The sequence below is a fragment of the Larus michahellis genome, chromosome 28 (genome assembly GCF_964199755.1).
Source record: "Larus michahellis chromosome 28, bLarMic1.1, whole genome shotgun sequence".
NCBI lineage: Eukaryota > Metazoa > Chordata > Aves > Charadriiformes > Laridae > Larus > Larus michahellis.
In genome coordinates, this window is record NC_133923.1 from 1,234,300 (window position 1) to 1,261,090 (window position 26,791).

The 26,791-nt window shown below is 62.9% G+C and overlaps 4 protein-coding genes and 10 non-coding genes across 14 annotated transcripts; 5 read left to right on the forward strand and 9 right to left on the reverse strand.

The window, feature by feature from the left end:
- Window positions 1-3,911: 3,911 nt before the first annotated feature.
- TRNAQ-CUG (transfer RNA glutamine (anticodon CUG)) lies at window positions 3,912-3,983 on the reverse strand. Its single transcript has one exon. It is a non-coding gene; the product is annotated as a tRNA-Gln (tRNA).
- Window positions 3,984-4,148: 165 nt separating this feature from the next.
- Window positions 4,149-4,221, reverse strand: TRNAK-UUU (transfer RNA lysine (anticodon UUU)). The gene has a single exon. It is a non-coding gene; the product is annotated as a tRNA-Lys (tRNA).
- Window positions 4,222-4,367: 146 nt separating this feature from the next.
- LOC141735076 (histone H2A type 2-B) lies at window positions 4,368-5,934 on the forward strand. The gene has a single exon (XM_074567531.1). It carries the CDS (start codon window positions 4,951-4,953, stop codon window positions 5,338-5,340), a length of 390 nt encoding a protein of 129 aa, XP_074423632.1. The 5' UTR covers window positions 4,368-4,950; the 3' UTR covers window positions 5,341-5,934.
- Window positions 5,935-6,286: 352 nt separating this feature from the next.
- LOC141735077 (histone H2B 5-like) lies at window positions 6,287-6,953 on the reverse strand. The gene has a single exon (XM_074567532.1). It carries the CDS (start codon window positions 6,930-6,932, stop codon window positions 6,552-6,554), a length of 381 nt encoding a protein of 126 aa, XP_074423633.1. The 5' UTR covers window positions 6,933-6,953; the 3' UTR covers window positions 6,287-6,551.
- A 734-nt stretch (window positions 6,954-7,687) lies between these two features.
- On the forward strand, window positions 7,688-7,758 carry TRNAG-GCC (transfer RNA glycine (anticodon GCC)). The gene has a single exon. It is a non-coding gene; the product is annotated as a tRNA-Gly (tRNA).
- A 161-nt stretch (window positions 7,759-7,919) lies between these two features.
- Window positions 7,920-7,993, reverse strand: TRNAN-GUU (transfer RNA asparagine (anticodon GUU)). Its single transcript has one exon. It is a non-coding gene; the product is annotated as a tRNA-Asn (tRNA).
- A 297-nt stretch (window positions 7,994-8,290) lies between these two features.
- On the reverse strand, window positions 8,291-8,372 carry TRNAS-GCU (transfer RNA serine (anticodon GCU)). The gene has a single exon. It is a non-coding gene; the product is annotated as a tRNA-Ser (tRNA).
- A 177-nt stretch (window positions 8,373-8,549) lies between these two features.
- Window positions 8,550-8,621, forward strand: TRNAA-CGC (transfer RNA alanine (anticodon CGC)). The gene has a single exon. It is a non-coding gene; the product is annotated as a tRNA-Ala (tRNA).
- A 267-nt stretch (window positions 8,622-8,888) lies between these two features.
- Window positions 8,889-8,960, forward strand: TRNAM-CAU (transfer RNA methionine (anticodon CAU)). The gene has a single exon. It is a non-coding gene; the product is annotated as a tRNA-Met (tRNA).
- A 2,128-nt stretch (window positions 8,961-11,088) lies between these two features.
- Window positions 11,089-11,160, reverse strand: TRNAD-GUC (transfer RNA aspartic acid (anticodon GUC)). The gene has a single exon. It is a non-coding gene; the product is annotated as a tRNA-Asp (tRNA).
- A 194-nt stretch (window positions 11,161-11,354) lies between these two features.
- Window positions 11,355-11,428, forward strand: TRNAT-AGU (transfer RNA threonine (anticodon AGU)). Its single transcript has one exon. It is a non-coding gene; the product is annotated as a tRNA-Thr (tRNA).
- A 232-nt stretch (window positions 11,429-11,660) lies between these two features.
- Window positions 11,661-11,732, reverse strand: TRNAE-CUC (transfer RNA glutamic acid (anticodon CUC)). The gene has a single exon. It is a non-coding gene; the product is annotated as a tRNA-Glu (tRNA).
- A 407-nt stretch (window positions 11,733-12,139) lies between these two features.
- JOSD2 (Josephin domain containing 2) lies at window positions 12,140-14,272 on the reverse strand. Its single transcript, XM_074567530.1, has 5 exons — window positions 14,176-14,272; window positions 13,155-13,323; window positions 12,925-13,050; window positions 12,627-12,821; window positions 12,140-12,549 (listed from the first exon to the last, which is right to left on the reverse strand). The coding sequence occupies exons 1-5, from the start codon at window positions 14,207-14,209 to the stop codon at window positions 12,450-12,452; spliced, it is 624 nt and encodes a 207-aa protein (XP_074423631.1). The 5' UTR covers window positions 14,210-14,272; the 3' UTR covers window positions 12,140-12,449.
- Window positions 14,273-14,579: 307 nt separating this feature from the next.
- ASPDH (aspartate dehydrogenase domain containing) lies at window positions 14,580-23,175 on the reverse strand. The gene is made up of 8 exons (XM_074567529.1): window positions 23,118-23,175; window positions 22,501-22,564; window positions 20,975-21,116; window positions 19,478-19,562; window positions 18,201-18,350; window positions 15,839-16,071; window positions 15,598-15,749; window positions 14,580-14,712 (listed from the first exon to the last, which is right to left on the reverse strand). The coding sequence occupies exons 2-8, from the start codon at window positions 22,559-22,561 to the stop codon at window positions 14,675-14,677; spliced, it is 861 nt and encodes a 286-aa protein (XP_074423630.1). The 5' UTR covers window positions 22,562-22,564; window positions 23,118-23,175; the 3' UTR covers window positions 14,580-14,674.
- Window positions 23,176-26,791: the final 3,616 nt, after the last annotated feature.

Below are 26,791 nucleotides of genomic sequence, written 5' to 3' on the forward strand. Positions count from 1 at the left end.
CTGTCCACCTGGTCATCTACCTCCTCCTCTGCCCACCGTAGCTGTTTGTCCATCCATCGATCTAAACATTCAGCCAGCCCTCCATCTGTCCAACCGTCCATCTGTCCATCCCTCCATCCGTCCATCCATCTGTCTGTCCATCCAGCTCTCCATCCATCCATCTGTCCATCCTCCCATCCATCCGTTCCTCCATCCATCCATCTGTCCATCCTTGCATCTGTCCATCCTTCCATCCATCCATCCATCTCTCCATCCTTGCATCCATCCATCTGTCCATCCATCCATCTCTCCATCCTTGCATCCATCCATCTTTCCATCCGTCCAACTGTTCATCCATCCATCCATTCATCCACCCCTCCATCCATCCCTCCATCCATCCATCTGTCCATGCTTTCATCTGTCCATCCTTCCATCCATCCATCCATCTTTCCATCCGTCCATCTGTTCATCCATCCAGACAACCATTCATCCACCCCTCCATCCATCCCTCCACCCAGGCCACTGTCCATCCCTCCATCTATCTGTCCATCCCTCATCCATCTGTCCATCCATCTGTCCATCTATCCGTCCATCTGTCTGTGCTTTCATCTGTCCATCCTTCCATCCATCCTTCCATCTGTCCATCCTTCCATCCATCCATTCCTCCATCTGTCCATCCATCCATCTGTCCATCCATCCATCCCTCCATCCATCCTTCCATCTGTCCATCCTTCCATCCATCCACTCCTCCATCTGTCCATCCATCCATCCCTCCATCCATCTTTCCATCTGTCCATCCTTCCACCCATCAGTTCCTCCATCCATCTGTCCATCCCTCCATCCATCCATCTTTCCATCCGTCCATCTGTTCGTCCATCTGTTCATCCATCCATCCAACCATTCATCCACCCCTCCATCCATCCCTCCACCCAGACAACTGTCCATCCATCTATCTGTCCATCCGTCCATCCCTCATCCATCCGTCCATCCCTCATCCATCCGTCCATCCATCCATCCATCCGTCCACCCATCCATCCATCTGTCCATCCCTCACTCATCACTCATCCCTCCACTCTTGGCTTTGGGTTATGGGTTGGGGTCTACACGGAGGCCCCTCTGGGAGCAGCCCCTGCTCCTTTGGGTGCTCCACACCCTGCATGGAGAACAGGGGCACATCCAGGACCCCAACATCTCCATCCATCCCCTGATGTCTCCATCCCACCCCAACATCTCCATCCAACCCCCCAATGTCTCCATCCCACCCCAACATCTCCATCCAACCCCCCCAATGTCTCCATCCCACCCCAACATCTCCATCCAGCCCCAGCATCTCCATCCATCCCACCCCAACATCTCCATCCATCCCCTGATGTCTCCATCCCACCCCATCATCTCCATCCAACCCCCCCAATGTCTCCATCCCACCCCAACATCTCCATCCAACCCCCCCCAATGTCTCCATCCCACCCCAACATCTCCATCCAGCCCCTAATGTCTTCATCCCACCCCAACCTCTCCATCCAGCCCCAACATCTCCATCCATCCAACCCCAATGTCTCCATCCAACCCCCCCCCATTTCTCCATCCCACCCCAACATCTCCATCCCACCCCAATGTCTCCATCCACCCACCGTTTCCGTCAAACCCAGTGTCTCCATCCGACTCCATCATCTCCATCCAACCCGTAATGGCTCAACTCCAAACGTCTCCAGCTGACCCCAAATGCCCCCAAACATCTGCAACTGACCCCAAATATCTCCAACATCTCCAACTGACCCCCAACATCTCCAACACCTCCAGCTGACCCCAAACGTCTCAGATATCTCCAGTCGACCCCAAACATCTCCAGCTGACCCCAAACATCTCCAATATCTCCAGTTGACCCCAAACATCTCCAGCTGACCCCAAACATCTCCAATATCTCCAGTCGACCCCAAACATCTCCAACTGACCCCAAACTTCTCCAACTGACCCCAAACATCTCAGATATCTCCAACTGACCCCAAACATCTCCAACTGACCCCAAACATCTCAGATATCTCCAACTGACCCCAAACATCTCCAACTGACCCCAGACATCTCCAACTGACCCCAGACATCTCCAGCCGACCTCAAACATCTCCAGCATTTCTTCTTTCATTGTAAAAACAGGGATATCAGCCAAGATGGTGTTTACTTTTTTGATGCTGCCATCGGGAACCCCCACCAAAACTTGCCCCTTTCCCCGTCCCCCCCCATATCCTTGGGAACCGGCCGCATCTCCGGCCCTTTCCGAGCAGGCCCAGCCCCACACCGGACCCTTTTGTCCACCCCACGTCCCTTCTCTGGGGCAAACGTTCACACAAAGATGTTTGCTTTCTTCACCCCCCCCCCCCGCCCCCTGCTAAATTGCCAAGAGAAACCTCAAAGTTTGCCGTCGAAATGCCTGAGCTGGGTGTGAGTGTTTGGCAAGCTGATTCTTGACGGGCTAATTAATCATTCCGCTCATTAGAAAAAAAGAAAATAATAAAATAAATGAAACCACACGAGCGTCACCGCCACGGCACTCACCTTTGCCTCCGATTTGCAATCCCGGGGTGTTCCCGGGTTATAAAATTATCACGAGGATGGAAAGGGTAAAACCCTCCGGGCGTCGCCCTTTGCTCCAGAACGTTTTGCAATTTGGGGGGGGTGTTTATGGGGGTTGGTGTCACCGGTGTCAAAGTGCCACGGCGACGGCCAGGGGACGTTGGCCTGGGGTGAGGCGGCAGGTGCCGGGATGGAGCCGTCCCCACCGGTGATGTCCCACCCTGTGGGATGACCCCCAAGGAGGTTATTTTTGGGGTGTGAAGATGGTTTCCTGGCCCCAAGCTGGTGGCCCCCGTCCTGTCCCTGTCCCCATATTCGCGTCCCCGTGTCCTGCTCGGTGCCCCCAGCCTGCAAGGGGCCGGTTGGGGGCTGCTGGGGGGGGGTTTCTGGTCCCCTCCCTGCCCAGGGCCACCATCCCCTTGGGGCACCGTGTCCCCATCACCCCCAATTCTCCCTGAGGATGAGGGCCACCACCACCGGGGACGTGGGACAGGAGAAGCCAGGTCCTGCCGTGAGGGCGATGGGACTGGGAGGGAGTGGGAGGGACTGGGAGAGCCCAGGCTCCAGCAGGGCTGGAGGTACGAGAGTGGCTTTCGGTTCCCCTTGGGGACAGGATGACACGAGGTCACCTCCCCCTGCAGGTGGCACTTGAGGTCCCCAAGGGGGTGTGGCAGTCACGGGGGGGTGGGGTGGTGGGGGGTGTCATAGATGGTCCCTGGTGGGGTGTCACGTATGGGGCATTGCACATGGTGGCACACATGGGGTGACACCCGTTGGATGCCACACGGGCTGTGATGGGGTGTCACACACAGTCCCCCAATGGGGTGTCACATCGGTCGTCCCCCCCCCCCCCAGGATGTCAACTGTGGGGTGTCACATGTGGTCCCCAATGGGGTGTCATGTGTGGGATGCCACATGCCATTCCCAAAGGGGTGTCACATGTGGTCCCTGATGGGGTGGTCAGGCTTGGGGTGTCACACGGGGTCCCCAGTGGGGTGTCACACATGGGATGTCACAGGGGGTCCCCAAAGAGGAGGGGTCACGTGAGGTCCCTAACGGGGGGTCAAACACGGGATGTCACAGGGGGACCTCAGTGGGGTGCCACACATGGGATGTCACACGTGGGCCATTATATGTGGTCCCCAATGGGGTGTCACAGGCGGGATGTCACCTGCTGTCCCCACGAGTGGGTCACGTTCAGGGCAACCCACGTCACAGCTGAGGGGGTGACACACTCGGGGCACACAGTCCCCAAAAGAGCGTCCCCCAAATGGGGTGGGACGCGGAGGGGTGACACCGTGACCGGGATCCCCCCGTACTGGGGCGGGGTGACACGAGGTGACCGGGATCGCAAAAGGAGCTGTAGGTCCCACCGAGATTTGAACTCGGATCGCTGGATTCAGAGTCCAGAGTGCTAACCATTACACCATGGGACCGACCCGCCCCGCTACCTCCGCCGGGTCCCACACCCCTCGCCGCCGCCTCTGCCGCCAGAAAAAATAGTGCGGAGCCCAGGATTTGAGGAGCGCGGCGGGGAGCAGGGGGAGGGCGCTGGGCGGGGGGGAAAGGGGTGCGGGAGGCAAAAGATAAGACAATGCGTTCGCCCGAACAGGGACTTGAACCCTGGACCCTCAGATTAAAAGTCTGATGCTCTGCCGACTGAGCTATCCGGGCTCCTACCGGCACTCTCCCCACGCCTCCCTATGGCCTTGAGGGAGAGAAAACTCGGAAAGCAAGAGTTTTAAGGATTAAAAAAAGGTGTTTTTTAAAAGTTCGATGGTGCAAAAGGTGCTGTGAGAGGATGGGGAAACCGCGGCGACGGCCCTGACGGGGGCGAAGGGGAGGTAGGGGGTGGGGTGGGCCAGACCTGAGTGAGAACCGCGTCCCCCCTCCCGTCGCGCAGCCATGGGAGCCCCGGTGGCGCCGGGAGAGCGGCCCGAAATCACCGAACACACTGGGAAAAGCCTTAAAAATTCCCCTCGGGGGGGGTTTGCCTTTAGCGCCGCGGCGGACTTGTGCCGAGGTATTGTCATGCCGAAAAAAAGCTGTAATATACAAAAAGGACCCAAATTTCCTAAAGTTGAGGGAACGAGTTTAACCGCCTGCAGCCACCGCCTCCTCCCAGCCCTGCCCGGGCCGGGGGGGAAACCTCTCCGTCGCCCCGTCCCGCCGCCAAATGCGGGCCGCGCTCCCCGCAGTGCGCTCCCGGCGCGGGCTCCGACCTCCGTGTGGCGGAGGCGGATCCAAAGGGCGGGCTGTTATTGGCCAGAACACGTTGATTTTCTATTGGTCCTCCGGCGAGCGGCCCTTTAGCCAATCAGAAGGAGCGCTTTCGATCCGCGGCAGGGTATAACATGCCGGGGGCGGCAGCGGCGCGGCGCTCTCAGTGTTTTCGTTGCAGCGATGTCGGGTCGGGGGAAGCAGGGAGGCAAAGCCCGGGCTAAGGCCAAGTCCCGCTCATCCCGTGCCGGCCTCCAGTTCCCCGTGGGCCGCGTCCACCGCCTGCTGCGGAAGGGGAACTACGCCGAGCGGGTGGGCGCTGGCGCTCCCGTCTACCTGGCCGCTGTGATGGAATATCTGACGGCCGAGATCCTGGAGCTGGCAGGCAACGCCGCCCGGGATAACAAGAAGACGCGGATCATCCCCCGCCACCTCCAGCTCGCCGTCCGCAACGACGAGGAGCTCAACAAGCTGCTGGGCGGCGTCACGATCGCGCAGGGCGGCGTCCTGCCCAACATCCAGGCTGTGCTGCTGCCTAAGAAGACCGAGAGCCACAAGGGCAAGGGCAAGTGAGGCAGCGGGAGAAGCCGCCTCGAGGTCTTCTACTTCCCTGAGGATTTTTTTTTTTTTTTTTTTTTAAAAAAACCCCAAAGGCTCTTTTCAGAGCCACCCACCGCTTCAGGAAAAGGGCTGGAGGAGCAGGGCGTTATGCAAACGAAGACTCTAATCCGCAACCTCCTATTGGTTGGGGCAGCGCTGGCGGAGTGCGTCCGACCGTGCCACCACAGCGGCTCCCTGATTGGCCCGCTGCTGAATCCACTCAGCCAATAGCCGCACGCCGTTTGGATTCCCCCCCCCCTTTATCTCACAGTAGGCACCAGGCTGGGCGGCGGGAAGCTACGGGGACAAATCTCGCTCTAGCGAGATGTGAATAAATATCCCAAATAATTATTATCCATACTATCCAAACCCAGAAGGAATGTGTCCCAGTTTATCCTTGTTCCAGGTAAATACTGAGAAAAAGAACCAGAGTGAGGACATCATTCCCCACGCGAGCGCATCAGGGGTATTAAGTACCCGCTAATTAAGCCTGAAGACGCTCCTCAAATTCAACTTCTTAACGAAGTTGCTGCGCTTCAACACCCCAAAAAAAGCCTTGGAGGTTTTGGAGATAAAAAAAAAAAAAGCTATTAGAGATAAAACAAAAAAAAAAAAAAAAAAGAAAACCCTAAAAAACTCAGAACAAAAAGCTTTTAGAGATAAAAAAAAAGCTATTGGACATAAAACAGTCACCGCTTCGCTGTGTCTTGGGGGGGACGAGAGGATCTGCCCGCTCGCCCACCGCCCAACCTCGTCAATAAGTCTCGCCTTCCCCCCCCCCCCCCCCCCGTTTATATAGCGCCACTGCGGACCTGAGGGAAAACCTGCCCTGCGCTGATGCCTGCGCCCTCCCGACCAATCAGAGCGAAGCAGCGGTTTGACGGCGAGAGCGGCAGCGGGAGCTTAAAAGGGCATGGGAGAGGAAAAACCCGAACTATGTCTTTGTTAAAAAACCCAGACATTTTCGTTAGAAAACAGCAAGACCGACACAGAGGTTTTAAAGCGCACCCACCCTCCCCGCAACCTACAAACCGTCCCGATGCTCAAAGAGACCCGAAAAGGGGCCAATCCCGTCAGCAATAACAGCTCTTTGGGGAGAAAGTGGGTGGCTCTGAAAAGAGCCGTTGGGTTCTGAGCGGAGCCGAGCGGGTTTCCCACTCGGTGACCCCCCCTCCGAGACGGCGTTACTTGGAGCTGGTGTACTTGGTGACCGCCTTGGTGCCCTCCGAGACGGCGTGCTTGGCCAGCTCGCCAGGCAGGAGGAGGCGGACAGCCGTCTGGATCTCCCGGGAGGTGATGGTGGAGCGTTTGTTGTAGTGGGCCAGGCGGGAGGCCTCGCCGGCGATGCGCTCGAAGATGTCATTGACGAAGGAGTTCATGATGCCCATAGCCTTGGAGGAGATACCGGTGTCTGGGTGGACCTGCTTGAGCACCTTGTAGACATAGATAGAGTAGCTCTCCTTGCGGCTGCGGCGCCTCTTCTTGTCCCCTTTCTTCTGGGTCTTTGTCACCGCTTTTTTAGAGCCCTTTTTAGGGGCGGGCGCGGATTTTGCCGGTTCAGGCATCCTGTTGGGCGGCTGCTTGCACCGCAGGGAACGGAGTGACGGGGGCCGTGTCGGCGGCCCCGCTTTTATAGCGCCGTTATGCAAATGAGGCATCCAAACGGCGCGCTCTCCCATTGGCTGAGGCAGCGCGCCGCTCACACAGGCGCTCCCCCCCCGCGCATGCAAATCCGCCAGCTCCAAAGCGCACGCTCTGATTGGACGCTGAGCGTTAGGGTCGGTTCAGCCAATCAAAACGCGCCGTTTGGATCCTGCCGAGCGATGGATGCGGAGGGTTGTGGAAGGCGCTGGTCCCTGTGCGAGCCCGGCGCGGCGCCGGAGGGGGGAAAATCCCCCCCATGACGGGGAACGGGCTGTGGGGAAGCCGCAGAGGGGGTTTTCCTTGGGGGTAAAAGCGGTAGCGGAACCGCTGGGCACCGCTCACCCCTTCGGACGTGCCTGGAGTCCCTGCTAGGCCTGGGGTCCTTGGGGTCCTTGCTCGGTCTGGGGTGCTGGGGTCTCTGCTGGGCCCCCGGTGCTCCCCTCCCGGTCCCGCCCCCCCGAGGCCGTGGGCCAATCAGCGCCGAGCGCGCCAAATTCAAATCTGGCCCGGCGCGGGAGCCCATGGGACGCCCCTCTGCCGCCTCTAATCTTAATTAGTGCGGCAGTCCAATTAGCACAGGCTCGCTCCTCGCAGGAATAACGATTTTTACACATTATATAGCCATTTTGGGGCTAATTCCCTTATTTTTGGGCCGTTTTAAGACGCAGCAGTGGGGGCATTGGTGGTTCAGTGGTAGAATTCTCGCCTGCCACGCGGGAGGCCCGGGTTCGATTCCCGGCCAATGCAACTTATCAATTTTTGGTTTTACCCATTTCGCTTTTATTTTCTTTCTTTCACCCTTTTTTCCACCTGCGATAAGCGACAGCGTCGCCACTCTCAGCTCGCATCTGCGAAACAAAACCCGCGTGGAAAACGAAAAAAAAAAAGAAAATATAAATCTCACGGGGCGTCCCTGGGTGGGCTCGAACCACCAACCTTTCGGTTAACAGCCGAACGCGCTAACCGATTGCGCCACAGAGACGCGCTGTGCCGGCCCCGCCCCGCCTCAACCCCCCGGTGTGAATTTTAGCGGGGGGGGAAGCTTGGAAAATTACACAGGATGAGGGAGGGGGGCTGATGGAAGAGAACGGGGAGGTAAAAATTGCCGGGGGGTAGGGGAAGAGAGGAGCGCCCGCTCTGCGGGACAACACACCCCCCCAAAAAAAACCACCCCCATCGGTGAAAAACGGGAGAGTGCAGACTCTCAAAAACCAATTGCTGGAGGGATGTGGTGGGTTGGGGGAATTGATGCAGAAGGGGGGGTAAAAGACTAATCTGCCGACGAGGATGGGATTCGAACCCACGCGTGCAGAGCACAATGGATTAGCAGTCCATCGCCTTAACCACTCGGCCACCTCGTCTGCGGAGCTATGGTGTCCGCCGGGCCTCCATGAGGCGCAAGCGGGAACCGGAGGGGGCGTGGTTTTCAGCTTGGAAGGGGCGCGGTTTTGTGGGGAGAGGCGTGGCTTCGCGGCGAGGGGGCGTGGCCGCGCGGAGAGGCGGTGCCAAGGGCGGCGGGGGCGGCGGGGGCGCGCGCCGGGGATGTAGCTCAGTGGTAGAGCGCATGCTTCGCATGTATGAGGCCCCGGGTTCGATCCCCGGCATCTCCAGCTCGGGGTGGTGGCATCTCCCCTCCTTTCTAATTTTTTTGCGATGATGGGGGCGGGCAGGGAATAGAGACCGGGCGGGGAAATCTCAAGCCCCAAACATCTATTTTTTTTCCCCCTCCCCCCTCGGAAAACCCGCTGGAAAAACCCAATTCCCGGCCACCCTCTACCCAATTCCTTCCCCCCACATGGGGCAGCGCCACCAGTCTCCGCCCAGAAATTTTTCCAATTATGATTTATGATAACAAAGTAAAGAACACCTACACAAGGAGCAGAGTGGCGCAGCGGAAGCGTGCTGGGCCCATAACCCAGAGGTCGATGGATCGAAACCATCCTCTGCTAGTTGCCCTTTTTCCTCCCCCTTTATCCCCTTGTTTTTCCTCCCTTTTTGCCTGCTCTGCATTTGCCCCCCACCCTCAACATCCCCCCGCTAAGAATAAACGCCCCCCACACGCGCTAAGTTTATGGAATTTTTCTCCCTCCTGATTATCATGAAAAAATTTCTCTCCCATCTGAATGCCACGAAAAAAAAAAATCTTTTCCTCCTCGATATCATGAAAAAATTCATGATATTCAGGACGGAAGAGAAAATAATGATTTTTTTCATGAAAAACAGCAGTAGTTTGGTACAGGCTCTGAAGGACGTCACAGCCTGAGCCATCACAGGGACAAAAACTCCTCTAGTTTCAACCTGGTCTTGAAAAAAAATCCCACAAAGGACAAAATGAACCTCAATGGAGATTAATTTGGAGCACTGATCCCACAGTTAATGCATAAATAACACAAGGCTTTTCCAAAACTCATTTACCAAAACCCCGAGTTAAGTTGCAGGCACAAGCAACCTCCTGGATATTGAGAGATATTAATTTTTTTGCTTAAAATAAGTAGGTTTTAATTAGAATAAATTACTTTGGGTTATAATATGGTGTGATTTACGGCGTTTGCTGAGCTTTGCTTGGTGTGAGTTGCTAGATATAGGCACAAGAAACATAAAACAGAAGATAAAAGGTGTCAACCACCAGCAAATCAACAATATAAAGAGCAATAAATGGCCTGGACGCAGAAAAATAAGGTCTTCTCGGCCTATGGGCATGATTTTTAGTCTTATAACAAAGGTAGTTCAGCTTCAGATACTCTAAATCCTCTCTATCTTGCTAAGTCGACTAAAACACTCCAAAACATGTAGATTTGTAGCGTTCTCAAGGTCCGTGTGATATTTCTCCTCAAGAACGTTAACGACACTTGGCTTTACTTGATGAGTTCTTTCGTTCATCATCCTTGACAGCCTCAAGGGGAGAATGCTCCTCATCCCTGAGGCAGAGAGACCTTTTCCCGACGGCAGGTCTCTGCTGAGCCACCCATACCATAAAATCACGGAAGGGTTTGGGTGGGAAGGGACCTTAAAGCCCACCCAGTACCACCCCCCTGCCCTGGGCAGGGACACCTCCCACCAGCCCAGGTTCCCCCCTCAGGGACTCCAGAGCCCTCCCCCCACCATTCCTATTCCCCCCCAGCACCCCCAGACCCTTCCAGTACCTCACCCTCAGAACACCCCAAACCAGCCCAAGCCCCCCAAACTCAGGCAAGTACCCTCCAGGATTCCCCTCAGGGGTCCCAAGCCCCACCAGAACAGCCCCTCAGGACCCTCAAAATTCCCCTAGGGAGACACTCAGAAAGACTCAAGGGCCCAAAACCCCTCAGGGACGCCCCCCCCAGAGAACCCCATACATACTTAAGGCCTGAACCCCCCCCAGAACAGCCCCTCAGGACTCCCAAAGCCCCTCCCCCAGGGACTCTACAGCCACACTCCAGGCCTCAAACCACCTCAAGAACCCCCCAGGACCCCCAAAGCTCCCCCAGGGACTCCCCAGCCACACTCAATGTCTCGAACCCCCCCCCCCAGGACCCCCTAAGAACACCCCCAAACCAGTCCAAGCCCCCCATACTCACTCAAGGACTGCCCAGGCTTCCCAAACCCCACCAGCACAGCCCCCCAGGGCCCCCTCCAACCACACTCAAGGCCCAAAACCCTTCCAAGGGGACGACGACCACCCGACGACTCCCCCACCCTCAGGGGTCCCCTGAGGTTGTTCCCCCGCTCCGGGCGGGCGCTGACATTTTGGCGCCAAACCTCTCTGTTTAAACAGCAGAGCCGCCTTCTGATTGGTCGACGAGAGGGAGCGTCGCGATTGGTCCCGGGGGGGGAGGGTGAGGGAGGGAGGGGGCGCGCGGTCCGCTCGCAGTTCCCCCTCAGGTCCGCATCCGCCCTATATAAATCCCCGCCGAGGGGGCGGTGCGCTCAGTTCGCGGCGCGGTGAGTAGAGGGGGAGGGGTCTCCGCAGGGTGGGCGCCTACTCCCACACCCTTCCTGGGCCCGCCCACTGGTATCACCCCCAGTAATAATAGATTTATGCTGGTTTAATGATTATTTAAAATACTTAATTGGTTTTGGGGAGGGAAAAAAAGCAGCCTCCCCGTCGGGGAATCGAACCCCGGTCTCCCGCGTGACAGGCGGGGATACTCACCACTATACTAACGAGGATGGGGCTGGGAGTAGTGTCTGGAGATAGGCCCCTGATGCCATCCTTGGGGCAACGTGGGGGGATCGTGATTGTGCTGTTCCCCCGTCTCCCACCCGCGCTAGGTCGCGAGGGGAGCGCGGAGGGGGCTGCTGACACGCGTGAGGAGGGCGATGAGTCTGGAGATGGAGGGAGAGGGTAGGCACTGTTAACATCCGGCGCCGTGGCTTAGTTGGTTAAAGCGCCTGTCTAGTAAACAGGAGATCCTGGGTTCGAATCCCAGCGGTGCCTTTACCTATCGCGATAGTGATGTATGAGATTTTTCATTATTTACCCACTTTTTATTTTTTTTTTTAAAATAAACAGGCTGCCGTCTCTTGTCCGCGAATGAGAGAGGAGGCAGCGTGACGGAGCCTCCCCTTCCCCCACGGTGTCGTGGGAGGGGGTGACCGGTCGCGAGTAGAAAATAAGAGTGAAAAGTGAAAAATAAGAGGGGGAAAAAAAAAGGTGCATTTCTTCTTAATTCCCTGACCGGGAATCGAACCCGGGCCGCGGCGGTGAGAGCGCCGAATCCTAACCACTAGACCACCAGGGAGCCCGACAAAGGTGTCGTCGGAGCTGGGTCCTCTTCGCCATTGAGAGGCGGGATCCAAACAGTGCGCTCCCATTGGCCGCGCAGGTTGAGGGCGCGGACCAATCAGCGGGCGCGCTTTGGAGCCGTCCCAGCGGAGCGGGAGAAGCGGCCGGTGCGGCTCCAGGTCCCTTCCCCGGCCTCCCCCCGCTCCAACCCGCCCCCCAACCACGCACTCCTCATCTCTGGGGTCAGATCCTCCTCCTCCATCCCTTCAGCCTCTTCATTACTCCCTGCAGGTGGGGAATCCGGCTGCGTTGGTGAATCGGGGTCAGATTTGGGGATTTTGGGGGTCATTCAAGCACTGATTCCCAGCGCGCCAAGCCCAAGAGGGAATGTGCACCCCAAGGAGGGACAACCAGACAAGCCCGTGGACACACAGCTGTAAACCCAGCAGTTTTAATCACCTTCTCGTGGGTAATTAAGCCCATTCCGTGCACCCTGAGGTGATGCCAAGTGCCATCACATGACCCCCCGTCACGTGCCCCCAGAGGAAAAATAGTGACAGAGGCGAAATTGGGGTGAAATCAGGGAATTGCGTGCTTCCCAAAACAAACCCCTCTGCCCCGGATGAGCAGCGCCTGGATGATGTCCCAAAGCGTCGGGGTTTCATCCCAAAGTGGAGGGTGGCCGGTGTCAGCCATCAGTGTCACTCGTTGTCACCCGCTGGCGTGTGACGTGTCACTCGGGGCTCAGCCAAGCGCCGCTTTCCTCCACGGCACGCGGCACGACGAGGAAAACCTCGCAGAGCCCTTGGGCGAGGAAATCCCGCAGGAAAGCCCTGCCGGCGGCAACCAGGGAGGCGTCACTCACGTCCCCTTCGCTTGTCCCCAACCCTCGTCCCCCGGCGTCACCCACCTGAGCTCCTCCTCGCCCCCGATGGGGACGGGGGACGGGAGTTTGGAGTCGAGGTTGTAGTAGGTGCCGCGGTGCTGGCGGACGGCCAGCCAGTGCTGCCGGCGCAACGGCAACGCCACGAACCCCAGGGAGATGTTGGAGGGGACGTTGAGGATGAATCCCAGGATTTCTCCCAGCGCCAACCGCTCCAGCGCCCTGGGGGGGGCGGTGGGGTTAAATAGGGTGAAAAAGGGGTTGGGTTTTTTTTTTTTTTTGGGGGGGGGGGGAGGGGGGAACACCCCAAAAAATAGGGTCGTACCGGCGTTTGTCCCACCAAACGGCCGCCAGCCCCAAGCCCTGCAGCGCCGCCATGATGACGTTGACGTCGTAGTTGCCGGTGCCCAGGAGGCTGCGGTGAGGGTTGAGGCGAGCGTCAGGGGCCAGCCTTTTGTGGCGGGGGGGGGGGGGGAAAAAAAAAAAAAAAAAGAGAAAATAAGGAAAAGTAGGCGCCATAAAGCAAATAAGGAAGGTGATTGCTGATTAAGCTGCCTTTTGCAGATGTCGTCGGCGGCCTGGCGGGTGAAGCAGGGGCGCTGGAGGACGTTGTTGAGGGCGTGGAGGGCGCAGAGCTCCAGCCGCTGCCGCTCGTGGTACAGCCCCGAGGGGGGCGACGGGGGGGACCCCGACGTGGCCCCTGCTTCGGGGGGGGCCCGGCTGCCTGATGGGGTGGAGGCGGGAGGGGGGGGGATGCTCCAGAAAACCCCCCCGCATACACACCCCCCGCCCTCGAGCCCCGCAAACCCACAGGACCACCAGACTTCTCCGATGCCACAAGACACCCCCAGGATCTTCTTGAGACACCCCCCCCCCCCCGTGCACCCCCAATATCCCCCCCAGACCTTATTGACACCCCCAGACCCCCCCACACACACACACCAAGGTCCCCAAGTGCCCCCCGAGCTCTTCCAGACACCCTCCTGGACCCCCAAAGAGCCTCCAGAGACCCCCTGAGACCCCCAAGGCCACCTTGAGACCCTGCCAGCCCCCCCCCTCCTCAGGTGCCCCAGCACTTCCAGCCACCCTCCTGGACCCCCCCAGAAACCCCAAGATCTTCTTGAGACCCCCCCCCTCCTCCATGCACCCCCAAGATCCCCCCCAGCTCTTCCAGACACCCTCCCAGACCCCGCAAAGACCCGCAGAGACACCCCAGGGCCCCCATGATCCCCTCAGACACCCCCCGACACCCCCAAGATGCCCCCGACCCACTCCAGGTGCCCCCCCCCGCATACCTCAGCTCCCCCAGAGACCCCCACACACACCTCCCTAGACCCCCCCTCAGGCTCCCCGACACCCTCTACCCCCCGCAGACCCTCCCCGTCCCCCTCAGCCCCCCACAAAGACCCTTCAGAACCCCCCAACGGCCCCCCCGGGGCCCACCAGGCCGTTCCACCACCCCTCCAGGCCCTTCCTGCGGGCAGCCAGGCCCTCCCCGCACGCCCCTGGGCCCTCTGAGCTCCCCAGGACCCCCGCCCCCAGAACCCCCCGGACCCCCGGACCGGGCCCAGCGCACCCCGCCGTTCCTCCGGGCCCGGCGGCGGCCGCATAACGCGTCGTCCCCCCGCCCCAGCCCAGCCCAGGCCGGAACTACGGCTCCCGGCGTGCACCGCGGCCCGCTGGGAGGGGGGACTTCCGACCTTCCTCCCGGCGTGCCTTGCGCCGCGCCTCCATAGACACACAGCGGCCGCAGACCCTCCCCCCCATCATGCCTTGCGCCGCGCCGCCACTGGGTTGCTATTGACCTTCCCCCCATCATGCCTTGCGCCGCGCCCCATAGACACACCGCGGCCGCGGACCTTCCCCCCGTCATGCCTTGCGCCGCGCCGCCACTAGGCGGCCATTGCCCTTCCTCCCATCATGCCTTGCGCGCCCCCCCCCCCCCCCACCCCCCGCCATGATGAGGCCTGGCCGCCGCGGTGCCGCTGTCGCCGACTTTAATGTCACCCCCCCGCCCCGCGCCGTCGGCGGGCTGTCGCCGGGCTGTCGCCGGGCTGTCGCGGGTCCCGGTGTCCTCAGCAGAGCTGGACGCATCCGCCATGGCCGTGGCAGGCTGCGGGGAGGGGGATAGAGGGAGTGAGCGGGGGGGCGCTGGGGACATTGTGGAGGGGGGGGGGGTGGGGACATGGGACGTGGGGGGACACTGGGGACGTGGGGGGACACTGGGGACATGGGGGGACCCAGGCCATGGGCATGGTGTGGAGGGGACACTGGGGACGTATTGGGGGGGGAGCAGAGGACATGGGGCACAGGGGGAATGGAGGGACGTGGGGACTTCTGGGGGGACGCAGGGGCCATTGGGGGACTTGGGGACATACGGAGGGGGACATTGGGGACGTGGGGACATATGAGGGGACATGGAGGACATTGGGGACATACGGAGGGGGACATGGGGGACGTGGGGACATGAGGGGACATGGAGGACATTGGGGACATACGGAGGGGGACATGGGGGACGTGGGGACATGAGGGGACATGGAGGACATTGGGGACATACGGAGGGGGACATTGGGGACGTATGAGGGGACATGGAGGACGTTGGGGACATATGGAGGGGGACATGGGGGACGTGGGGACATATGAGGGGACATGGAGGACATTGGGGACATATGGAGGGGGACATTGGGGACATATGAGGGGACATGGAGGACGTTGGGAACATACGGAGGACATGGGGACATTGGGAACACGACATTTGGGGACAGATGGGTGGACACAGAGGGCATTGGGGGACAGGAGGACATTGGGGACACATGGGGGGACATAGAGGACATGGGGGGACATGGGGACATGTGGAGGGACATGGACATGGGGACCTGTGGGGGGACAGGGAGGATGTTGGCCACGAGGACATGGGTGGGACAGGGGACGTGGGGACACACGAGGGGAGGGGGGGGCCAGGAGGTGACAAGAGGGGACAGGTGCCAGGCGTCCCCACCCCTCAGGCTGCTCCAGAAGGCGTGACGGGTGGCACTGCCGGTGACAGCCCCCCGCGCCGCCGGGTTGCGGCGGGTGCTGGTGACACTCAGGGCCCGGCCCTCCTCCCCCACGCTCGTCACCTCCACCTCCACGATGTGCCAGTCGGGGACACTGCGGGGACACACGGCGCTTGTCACCCAGGGCGGTGACACCACCGGGAGGTGCCCCCCCCGGCCAGGGGTTGGTGGCACGTCACCCACCTGGGGTCGGCCACCAGGCAGGCGCGGACGCCATCGAAGCCCAGGCCGGGGGCGGCCACCGCGGCGGCTGCCATGGTGTTGACGTTGTTGGGGGCGAGGGGACAGAGGGGACGCAGGGGACCCTCGTAGAGGACAGCCCGTCCCCCCGCTGCCACCGCGGCCACCAGCCGCTCCTGGAGCCACCCCTGCAGGCGGAAGCTCTGGGGGGCCTTCGTCATCGTCACCTTCAGCGCCTGGGGTGGAAGGGGGACGGATGTCACCAGCAGCCCCGGTCCTGTCCCCAAACTTGGACGTTGTCCCCAAGGCCAGGAACTGTCCCCAAACCCTGATGTGGTCACCAGCTTTGGATGTCGTCCCCAAATCTGGACGTGGTCCCCAACCTCAGACACTGTCCCCAAAGCCCAGCGTGGTCCCCAACCTTGGACATTGTCCCCAAGCCCAGATGTGGTCACCAAGCCCAGGCACTGTCCCCAACTTTGGACATGGTCACCAGCCGTGGACACTGTCCCCAACCTTGGGCACTGTCCCCAACCTTAAGACACTGTCCCCAACCCCAGATGTGGTCACCAAGCCCAGGCACCGTCCCCAAACCTGAACATGGTCCCCGAGCTTTGACACTGTCCCCAACCTCGGACACTGTCCCCAACCTCGGACATTGTCCCCAACCCCAGATGTGGTCACCAAGCCCAGGCACTGTCCCCAACCTCGGGCATGGTCACCAACCTTGGGCGCTGTCCCCAAACATGGTCCCCAACCTTGGACACTGTCCCCAAATCTAGATGTCATCACCAAGCCTGGGCACTGTCCCCAGGTTTGGACACTGTCCCCAAGCCCAGATGTGGTCCTCAAGGCCAGTTACTGTCCCCAACCTCTGATGTTGTCCCCAACTTTGGGTGCCAGCCACGAACTTGCACGCTGTCCCCAGCCCTGGATGTGGTCCCCAACCTCGGACATTGTCCCCAAACCCCAGTGTCGTCCCCAACCTCAACACTGTGGTCCCCAATCCAGACACCGTCCCCAACCCCACAGTGTCCAACTCCTTGGCGTCCCCAACCCCAATGGCATCCCAAGACCTGTGGTGTCCCCAACCCCAGAATGTCCCACCCCTTGCTGTCCCTGACTTCTTCATGTCCCCAACCCCATGGCATCCCAAGCCCCTTGGTGTCCCCAATCCCACAGTGTCCCCAACCCCGTGGCATCCCATGGTGTCCCCAACGCCCTGGAGACCCCATCCCCACGGGATCTCATGCCCCATGACATCCCCGAGCCCCCATGGTGTCCCCAGCCCCATGGTGTCCCCAGCCCCACGGTGTCCTCAACCCCAGTGTCCCCAACCCCACAGTGTCCCCAAGCCCACGATGTTCCCAGCCTCACAGTGTCCCACCCCTTGATGTCCCCAACCCCACGGTGTCCCCAACCCCAGGGCATCCCAAGCCCCGTGATGTCCCCAAACCCACAGTGTCCCCAAGTCCACGGTGTCCCCAACTCCACAGTGTCACCAAGCCCATGACATCCCCAAGCCATGATGTCCCCAACTCCACAGTGTCACCAAGCCCATGGTGTCCCCAAGCCCATGGTATCTCACCAAGCCCATGATGTCCCCAAGCCCCATGGTGTCCCCAGCCTCAGAGTGTCCCACCCCTTGATGTCCCCAACCCCACGGTGTCCCCAACCCCAGGGCATCCTAAGCCCCGTGATGTCCCCAAACCCACAGTGTCCCCAAGTCCACGGTGTCCCCAACTCCACAGTGTCACCAAGCCCATGACATCCCCAAGCCATGATGTCCCCAACTCCACAGTGTCACCAAGCCCATGTTGTCCCCCAGCCCACGGTGTCCCCAACTCCACAGTGTCCCCAAGCCCATGATGTCCCCAAGCCCATGGTATCTCACCAAGCCCATGATGTCCCCAAGCCCCATGGTGTCCCCAGCCTCAGAGTGTCCCACCCCTTGATGTCCCCAACCCCACGGTGTCCCCAACCCCAGGGCACCCCAAGCCCCGTGATGTTCCCAAGCACACGGTGTCCCCAAGCCCATGATGTCCCCAACTCCACAGTGTCACCAAGCCCATGATGTCCCCAACCCCACAGTGTCCCCAACCCCAGGGTATCCCAAGGCCACGGTGTCACCAACTCCACAGTGTCCCCAAGCCCATGATGTCCCCAAGCCCATGGTATCTCACCAAGCCCATGATGTCCCCAAGCCCCATGGTGTCCCCAGCCTCAGAGTGTCCCACCCCTTGATGTCCTCAACCCCACGGTGGGTGTCCCCAACCCCAGGGCATCCCACCCCTTGGTGTCCCCAACCCCCCCCAGTGTCCCTCCCGGTGTCCCCCTGCCGCCGGTGTCCCCGCGGGTGGCTCACGGCCAGCGTGCCAGCGTCGTCCATGCGCCGGATGTCCTCGCAGCCCCACAGGGCGCCCCGGGGGACGTAGAGCGTGTGTCCCCCCCGCGCCGCCGCCGCCCGCAGCCGCCGCTCGGTCTCGGGGTCCGCCAGCGCCGTGGGGGACCCCAGCTGGGGACAGCGGCTCGGGCCACCGCGTCCCCCGCCGGCCCCACCGCCCCCGCTGTCGTCCCACTGTCCCCAACGTCCTCTCTGTCCCGATCCCAATGTCCCCACTGTCCCCGCGTCCCCGCTCTCCCCCACATCCATCCCTATTGTCCCCAGTGTCCCCGTCGTCCTGGCCCCAGCTGTCCCCAACCTCCCCATTGTCCCCAACATCCCACCCCCTCTGTCCCCAACCTCCCCATTGTCCCCACATCCCCACTGCCATCGTCCCCCCATGTCCCCAACCTCCCCATTGTCCCCACGTCCCCACCACCCCATCCCCACTGTCCCCAGCCTCCCCATGTCCCCAACCTCCCCATTGTCCCCACGTCCCCACCACCCCGTCCCCACTGTCCCCAACCTCCCCCCCATGTCCCCAACATCCCACCCCCTCTGTCCCCAAACTCCCACTGTCCCCACATCCCCACTGCCATCGTCCCCCCTGTCCCCAACCTTCCCTTGTCCCCGTGTCCCCACCGCCCCATCCCCACTGTCCTGTTGTCCCTGTTGTCCCCACAGTGTCCCCGTTGTCCTGTCCCCAGCTGTCCCCAAGCTCCCTGCTGTCCCTGGTGCCCCCATTGTCCCCAAGATGCCACCCCCTCTGTCCCCAACCTCCCCAAGTCCCCTTGTCCCCACCACCCCATCCCCCACTGTCCCAAATATCTCCATTGTCCCCAAATCCCACCCCCAGTGTCCCCAACCTCCCCTTGTCCCCAGCCCCCTTGTCAACCCCAATGTCCCCACCCTCCTGTCCCTGGCTGTCCCCAACCTCCCAGCTGTCCCCACTGTCCCCACCTCCCCACCACCCCATCGTCACTGTCCCCAACCTCCTCGTTGTCCCCTGTGTCCTCACCACCCCATCCCTGCTGTCCCCAACACCCCCGTCGTCCCCACGTCCCCAACAGCCCATCCCCTCTGTCCCCAACCTCCTCATTGTCCCCATGGCCCCCCCATCCCATCCCCAGTGTCCCCAAACTCCTCATTGTCCCCATGGCCCCACCAATCCCATCCCCAGTGTCCCCGTGTCCCCACCACCCCATCTCCATGTCCCCAACCTCCCCCCACCGCCCGCCACCCTGTCCCCGTGTCCCCACCATGAAGTCAGCGTGGGCCAGGATGTCCTCGCCGTGCTCCCGGGCCACGCAGGGATGTGCCACCTCCACCACCAGGTCCACCTCCCTGGGGACAACAGGGTGGCACCAGGACATGGGGCACCCCGGGGTACAGGGTGACACCGGGACACTGGGGACACGGGGTGCACTGGGACACGGGGGGACCCTGGGGACATGGGGTGACAGTGGGGCATGGGACACCCTGATGTATACGGTGGCACTAGGACATTGGGGGACCCTGGGGACATGGGGTGACGGTAGGGCATGGAGGGACCCTGGGGACACGGGGTGGCACTGGGACACGGGGGGACACTGGGGACATGGGGTGGCACCAGGACATGGGGCACCCTGGGGTACAGGGTGACACCGGGTCATGGAGGGACCCTGGGGCACGGGGTGGCACTGGGACATGGGGGGACCCTGGGGACATGGGGTGACCGTGGGGCATGGGACACCCTGATGTATATGGTGGCACTAGGACATTGGGGGACCCTGGGGACATGGGGTGACAGTGGGGCATGGAGGGACCCTGGGGACACGGGGTGGCACTGGGACACAGGGGGACCCTGGGGACATGGGGTAACAGTAGGGCATGGAGGGACCCTGGGGACATGAGTGGCACTGGGACATGGGGGGACCCTGGGGACATGGGGTGGCACCAGGACATGGGGGACTCTGTAGACACAGGGTGGCACCAGGACCTTGGGGACCCTGGGGACATGGGGTGGCACTGGGATGTGGGGGCACCCTGGGGACACGGGGTGGCACTAGGACATTGGGGGACCCTGGGGACATGAGGGTCTGGGGAGGTGACGGGGGGTGGCAGGGTGGCATGGCGGGGGGGAGGGAGGGGAATGGGGGTGACACGGGGGTCCCAGGGTGACTTTGGAGTGGCAGGTGATGCTGGGGGTGACACTGGCATCCTGGGGGTGACACTGGGGTCCTGGGGGTGACACTGGGGTCTCGGGGGTGACATGGGGGTGGCAGGGGACCCTGGGGGTGACACGGGGGTCCCAGGGGTGACATGGGGGTGGCAGGAGACCCTGGGGGTGACGCGGGGGTCCCGAGGTGACGTCGGGGTCCCAGAGGTGACACGGGGTGGTGGGTGACGCTGGGGGTGACGCGGGGGTCCCGAGGTGACATTGGGGTCGCGGAGGTGACGCGGGGGAGGTGTGTGACACCGGGGGTGACGCGGGGGTCCCGGGGTGACGTCGGGGTCCCGGAGGTGACACGGGGGAGGTGGGTGACGCTGGGGGTGACACGGGGGTCCTGAGGGTGACACAGTGTTCTGGGGGGGTGACATCTGGGTGGCAGGGGACGCTGGGGGTGCCATTGGGGTCCCGGGGGTGCCGTGGGGGTGCCAAGGTGGTGGCGGGGCCGGGGGGGGGGGGTCCCCAGGGGCTGGGGGGGGTGTGTGTGTGTGTGACACGGGGGGGTGACACGGGGGGGGGGGGGGAGGTGACAGGGGGTGTCACTCACGTCTGGGGGAGCAGGCGCAGGTCGGGCAGGCGCAGGGGGGGGGGCAGCCCCTCCAGCCGCCCCCCGTCCCGCGCCCAGACGAAGGCCAAGGTCAAGCCCAGGGGGGGGCCCCGGGCCAGCAGCTCCCCCGCCAGGAACTGCCCTGGGGGGGGGGGGGGGAACACACGACACACAGCACTGTCACCCCCCCCCCCCGTCCCATCCCCCCCCCCTTCCCCCCAGGAACTGCCCTGTCACCCCCCCCGGAACCGCCCGGAGGGGGGGGACACACGACACGACACGACACGACACTGCTCTGCCCCAATTCCGTCCCCCCCCCGCCCCCGGTGTCCTCCCGCTTGCCCCCATCGCCCCCCCGGCTGCCCCCCCAGTTACCCCCACAGCCCCTTTTTACCCCCCCCCCCCCCAGTTGCCCCACAGCCCCCCCCCTTACCTCTCCAACTGCCCCAATTACCCCCTTAATTGCCCCCACCTACCCCTCCAATTGCCCCCACTTACCCCTCCATTACCCTAATTACCCTCTTAATTGCCCCCCATACCCCTCCAATTACCCTAATTACCCTCTTAATTGCCCCCCATACCCCTCCAATTACCCTAATTACCCTCTTAATTGCCCCCCATACCCCTCCAATTACCCTAATTACCCTATTAATTGCCCCATACCCCTCCAATTACCCTAATTACCCTATTAATTGCCCCCCCATACCCCTCCAATTACCCTAATTACCCTCTTAATTGCCCCCCCTACCCCTCCAATTACCCTAATTACCCTCTTAATTGCCCCCCATACCCCTCCAATTACCCTAATTACCCTCTTAATTGCCCCCCCACCCCCCCAATTACCCTAATTACCCCAAATCACTCCCATAGCCCCCAGTTACCCCTCTGATTACCCCAATTACCCCCCCACTGCCCCAGTTACCCCTCTGGTTACCCAATTGCCCCCCCAAGCCCCCCAGCCCCTCAACTGCCCCTCAGTCCCCTCTCCCAGTCCCTCCCAGTCTCCCCAGTTCCCCCTCCCACTCCCTCCCAGTCCCTCCCAGTTCCCCCTCTCAGTCCCTCCCAGTGCCCCCAGTGCCCCCAGACCCTCTCCCAGTCCCTCCCAGTCCCCCCCAGTTCCCCCTCCCACTCCCTCCCAGTGCCCCCAGACCCCCTCCCACTCTCCTCCAGTCCCCCCAGTCCCCCCTCTCAGTCCCTCCCAGTCCCTCCCAGTGCCCCCCAGTGCCCCCTCCCAGTGCCCCCGGACCCCCTCGCAGTCCCTCCCAGTGCCCCCCAGTGCCCCTCCCAGTCCCCCCAGTTCCCCTTCCCAGTCCCTCCCATTCCCCCCCCGCAGACTCTCCCAGTGCCCCCGGACCCCCTCCCAGACCCCCGCAGTTCCCCCTCCCACTCCCTCCCAGTCCCCCCCAGTTCCCCCAGACCCTCTCCCAGTCCCCTCCAGTTCCCCCTCTCAGTCCCTCCCAGTGCCCCCGGACCCCCTCCCAGACCTCCCAGTTCCCCCTCCCACTCCCTCCCAGTCCCCCCAGTACCCAACTGGCCGTAGCCCAGGATCCCCACACGGCGACTCCGCGGGGCCTCCGCCTGCGCCATGGCCTGGGGAGGCGGGGGGGGGGGTGTGGGGGGTCCGGGGGGGGGCACTGAGGGTTGCCCCACACTCTGACCCCCAACTGCCCCCCCTGCCCCATAACTGCCCCCCCCCAAGCCCCATAACTGCTCCCGCTGACCCCCAACTGCCCCCTGAGTGTCCCTCCTTACCCCCCCAACTGCCTCCCCAGACCCCTAAACTACCCCCCCCCACCCCCTAAGTGCCCCCCTTAGCCCCATGGGTGCCCCCCCCCCCCTAATTACCCCATCTGCCCCCTAATTTCCCCTCCGCCCCCTAATTCCACCCCTTACCCCCTAATTGCCCCCCCCCCCGAGCCCCATAATTGCCCCCCCCGGTCTGTAACTCCCCCTCCAGCCCCCCAACTGCTCCCCCCACCCCCTTAATTGCCCCTTCCGCCCCCCCACTACCCCTCCCCAGCCCCTCCCCGCCCCCCAAATTGCCCCTTCTCCCCTTCCCAACTGCCCCCCCCGCCTCCCTAATTGCCGCTCTGCCCCCACTAATTGCCCCCCCCCCGAGTTCCCCCCCCCCCCCAGCCCCCACCTGCCCCACGTCCCGCCGGCTCGGCCCGGCCTTTGCCCCCCCCGGGGCTGGTTAATGCTCAACCCGGACGCCCGGGTCCCTTCCGGGGGCGGGGGGGGGGGGGGGGTTGGGGGCCCGGACACCTGGGTCCCTTTTTGGGGGGGGGTCGGGGACACCCGGGTCCCTTTTTGGGGGGGGGGGGACACACAGGACACCCGGACACCTGGGTCCCTTTTTTGGGGGGGCGGGGGGGGGGGGGGTTGGGGGCCGGGACACCTGGGTCCCTTTTTGGGGGGGGGTCGGGAACGCCCGGGTCCCTTTTTGGGGGGGGGGGGCGGGGGGCGGGACACGACACCCGGACGCCTGGGTCCCTTTTTGGGGGGGGGGGGGGGGGGGGGCCGGGACACCTGGGTCCCTTTTTGGGAGGGGGGGGGGGGTGTCGGGAACGCCCGGGTCCCTTTTTGGGGGGGGGGGGACACACGACACCCGGACACCTGGGTCCCTTTTTGGGGGCGGGGGGGTCGGGGACACCCGGGTCCCTTTTTGGGGGGGGGGGGGACACACGACACCCGGACACCTGGGTCCCTTTCTGGGGGGGGGTCGGGGACACTCGGGTCCCTTTTTGCGGGGGGGGGGACACACAGGACACCCGGACACCTGGGTCCCTTTTTGGGGAGGCGGTGGGGGGGGGGGGGTTGGGGGCCGGGACACCTGGGTCCCTTTTTGGGGGCGGGGGTTCGGGGACGCCCGGGTCCCTTTTTTGGGGGGGGGGGGCGGCGGGGACACGACACCCGGACACCTGGGTCCCTTTTTGGGGGGGGGTCGGGAACGCCCGGGTCCCTTTTTGGGTGGGGGGGGGACACACGACACCCGGACACCTGGGTCCCTTTTTGGGGGGGCGGTGGGGGGGGGGGGTTGGGGGCCGGGACACCTGGGTCCCTTTTTGGGGGGGGGGTCGGGGACACCCGGGTCCCTTTTTGGGGGGGGGGGGACACACAGGACACCCGGACACCTGGGTCCCTTTTTTGGGGGGGCGGGGGGGGGGGGGGGGGGGGTTGGGGGCCGGGACACCTGGGTCCCTTTTTGGGGGGGGGTCGGGAACGCCCGGGTCCCTTTTTGGGGGGGGGGGGGGCGGGGGGCGGGACACGACACCCGGACGCCTGGGTCCCTTTTTGGGGGGGGGGGGGGGTGGGGGCCGGGACACCTGGGTCCCTTTTTGGGAGGGGGGGGGGGGGTGTCGGGAACGCCCGGGTCCCTTTTTGGGGGGGGGGGGGACACACGACACCCGGACACCTGGGTCCCTTTTTGGGGGCGGGGGGGTCGGGGACACCCGGGTCCCTTTTTGGGGGGGGGGGGGACACACGACACCCGGACACCTGGGTCCCTTTCTGGGGGGGGGTCGGGGACACTCGGGTCCCTTTTTGCGGGGGGGGGGACACACAGGACACCCGGACACCTGGGTCCCTTTTTTGGGGAGGCGGTGGGGGGGGGGGGGTTGGGGGCCGGGACACCTGGGTCCCTTTTTGGGGGCGGGGGTTCGGGGACGCCCGGGTCCCTTTTTTGGGGGGGGGGGCGGCGGGGACACGACACCCGGACACCTGGGTCCCTTTTTGGGGGGGGGTCGGGAACGCCCGGGTCCCTTTTTGGGTGGGGGGGGGACACACGACACCCGGACACCTGGGTCCCTTTTTGGGGGCGGGGGGGTCGGGGACACCCGGGTCCCTTTTGGGGGGGGGGGGGGGGACACAGGACACCCGGACACCTGGGTCCCTTTTTTGGGGGGGCGGTGGGGGGGGGGGGTTGGGGGCCGGGACACCTGGGTCCCTTTTTTGGGGGCGGGGGGGTCGGGGACGCCCGGGTCCCTTTTTGGGGGGGGGGGGGGCGGGACACGACACCCGGACGCCTGGGTTCCTTTTTGGGGGGGGGGGGTGGGGTCGAGAACGCCCGGGTCCCTTTTTGGGGGGGGGGACACACACGACACCCGGACACCTGGGTCCCTTTTTGGGGGGGGGTCGGGGACACCCGGGTCCCTTTTTGTGGGGGAGGGGACACACGACACCCGGACGCCTGGGTGTCCCCCCCACCCCCTCCCTTTCTTTGGCGGGGGGGGGCGGGGCCAGCGGTCCCCCCCCCCTCCCATCACCGGGCGCCGTTGCCATGGCGACAGCGCCGCAGCGCCGTCCCCGCCCCCCCCCGCCCCAATCCATCCGCCGTTGCCATGGCAACCGCTCTGCAGCACCGTTACCGCGGCAACCGGGTCTGGGGGGGAGGGGGGGGGGGCGGGTAAGCCCCCCCCCCCATCTCTTTGTGCAGTGTCGCCATGGCAACCGCCGCAGTGCCCCTCCCCCTCCCTCCCCCCCCCAGTGTTGCCGTGGCAACCGGCCCGTTGCCATGGCGACCAGCATCCGCAGGGCGGGGGGGGCGGCCAGCACCAACCCCCCCCCCCCCCCCCCAAATCATCGCAACGAGGGGACCCAGACGGCCGGGGGACACCCCCCCACCCCCCCGGTTGCCATGGCAACGGTGGGAGCACCCCACCACCATCCCCCCCCCGGACACCTGGGTCCCCTCCAGGGTGATGTGACCCCCCCCCCCCCCCACTGCCCCGTGTGGCGTGTCCTTGGCATGTCCTTAGCGTGGCCTTGGCATGTGCAGCCCCCCCACGCAACACCTACACACGCCACGCACACACCAAGGCCATAAAGCAACCCCCCAGCGCGGACACGCCAAGAACATGCCACGTGCACGCCAAGCACACGCTGGGCCTACTCCAAGGTCACTCGGAGCCCATGAGCACACGCCAAGGACACGCCAAGCACAGCCCACACGCGCCAAGGTCATGCCCAGCATGTGCCACGCACGTGCCAAGGTCATGCCAAGCACATGCCAAGTTCATGCTACACACACCCCAAGCCCACGACACGCACATGCCAAGGCCATGCCATCCACATGCCAAGTCCGTGCCACGCACACACCATGAACACACCACACACATACCAAGACCACGCCAAGGCCATGCCAAGCCCATGCCAGGGACACGCCAAGCCCATTCCAAGTGCACGCCATCCACACACCACCCACACGCCACCCACACGCCACCCACACGCCATCCACACGCCATCCACACGCCAAGCCCGTGCCCAGCCCATGCTAAGCCCATACCATGCACACACCAAGCCCACGCTAAGCCCATACCAAGCCCTTGCCACACACACGCCAAGGCCACACCACGCACACGCCGAGTACATGCCAAGCCAACACCACGTCCACGCCAAGCACACATCAAGCACATGCCAAGCCAACACCAAGCTGACGCCACGCACACACCAAGCACACACCACGCACACGCCAAGCACATGCCAAGCCAAAGCCAAGGACATGCCAAGCCAACAACACGCACACGCCAAGCCAACACCACGCACACGCCACGCACACATCAAGCACACGCCAAGCCAAAGCCCAGGACACGCCAAGCCCACACCACGCACACGCCAAGTGAACACCACACACACACCAAGCACACGCCATGCACACACCAAGCCCACACCAAGCCCACACCAAGCACACGCCAAGCCAAAGCCAAGGACACGCCTAGCCCACGCCACGCACACACCACGCACACACCTAGCCAACACCAAGCCTATGCCACGCACATGCCAAGCCCACGCCAAGCCCATGCCACGCACACGCCACAC

What these genes read in the sequence shown, in the direction of transcription:
- LOC141735076 (XM_074567531.1), top strand. Translation starts at nt 4,951, where the DNA reads ATGTCGGGTCGGGGGAAGCAGGGAGGCAAAGCCCGGGCTAAGGCCAAG.
- JOSD2 (XM_074567530.1), bottom strand. Translation starts at nt 14,209, where the DNA reads ATGCGGCCGCCGCCGGGCCCGGAGGAACGGCGGG. An exon ending in GCCGACGACATCTGCAAAAG is followed by an intron (nt 13,051 to 13,154) that starts GCAGCTTAATCA and finishes CCGCCACAAAAG; the next exon opens with GCTGGCCCCTGACGCTCGCC. An exon ending in GGGGGCGAGGAGGAGCTCAG is followed by an intron (nt 12,550 to 12,626) that starts GTGGGTGACGCC and finishes TGCCGCCGGCAG; the next exon opens with GGCTTTCCTGCGGGATTTCC.
- ASPDH (XM_074567529.1), bottom strand. Translation starts at nt 22,561, where the DNA reads ATGGCGCAGGCGGAGGCCCCGCGGAGTCGCCGTGTGGGGATCCTGGGC. An exon ending in TGGCCCACGCTGACTTCATG is followed by an intron (nt 18,351 to 19,477) that starts GTGGGGACACGG and finishes CGCTGTCCCCAG; the next exon opens with CTGGGGTCCCCCACGGCGCT. An exon ending in TGCCTGGTGGCCGACCCCAG is followed by an intron (nt 15,750 to 15,838) that starts GTGGGTGACGTG and finishes GTGTCCCCGCAG; the next exon opens with TGTCCCCGACTGGCACATCG.
- LOC141735077 (XM_074567532.1), bottom strand. Translation starts at nt 6,932, where the DNA reads ATGCCTGAACCGGCAAAATCCGCGCCCGCCCCTAAAAAGGGCTCTAAA.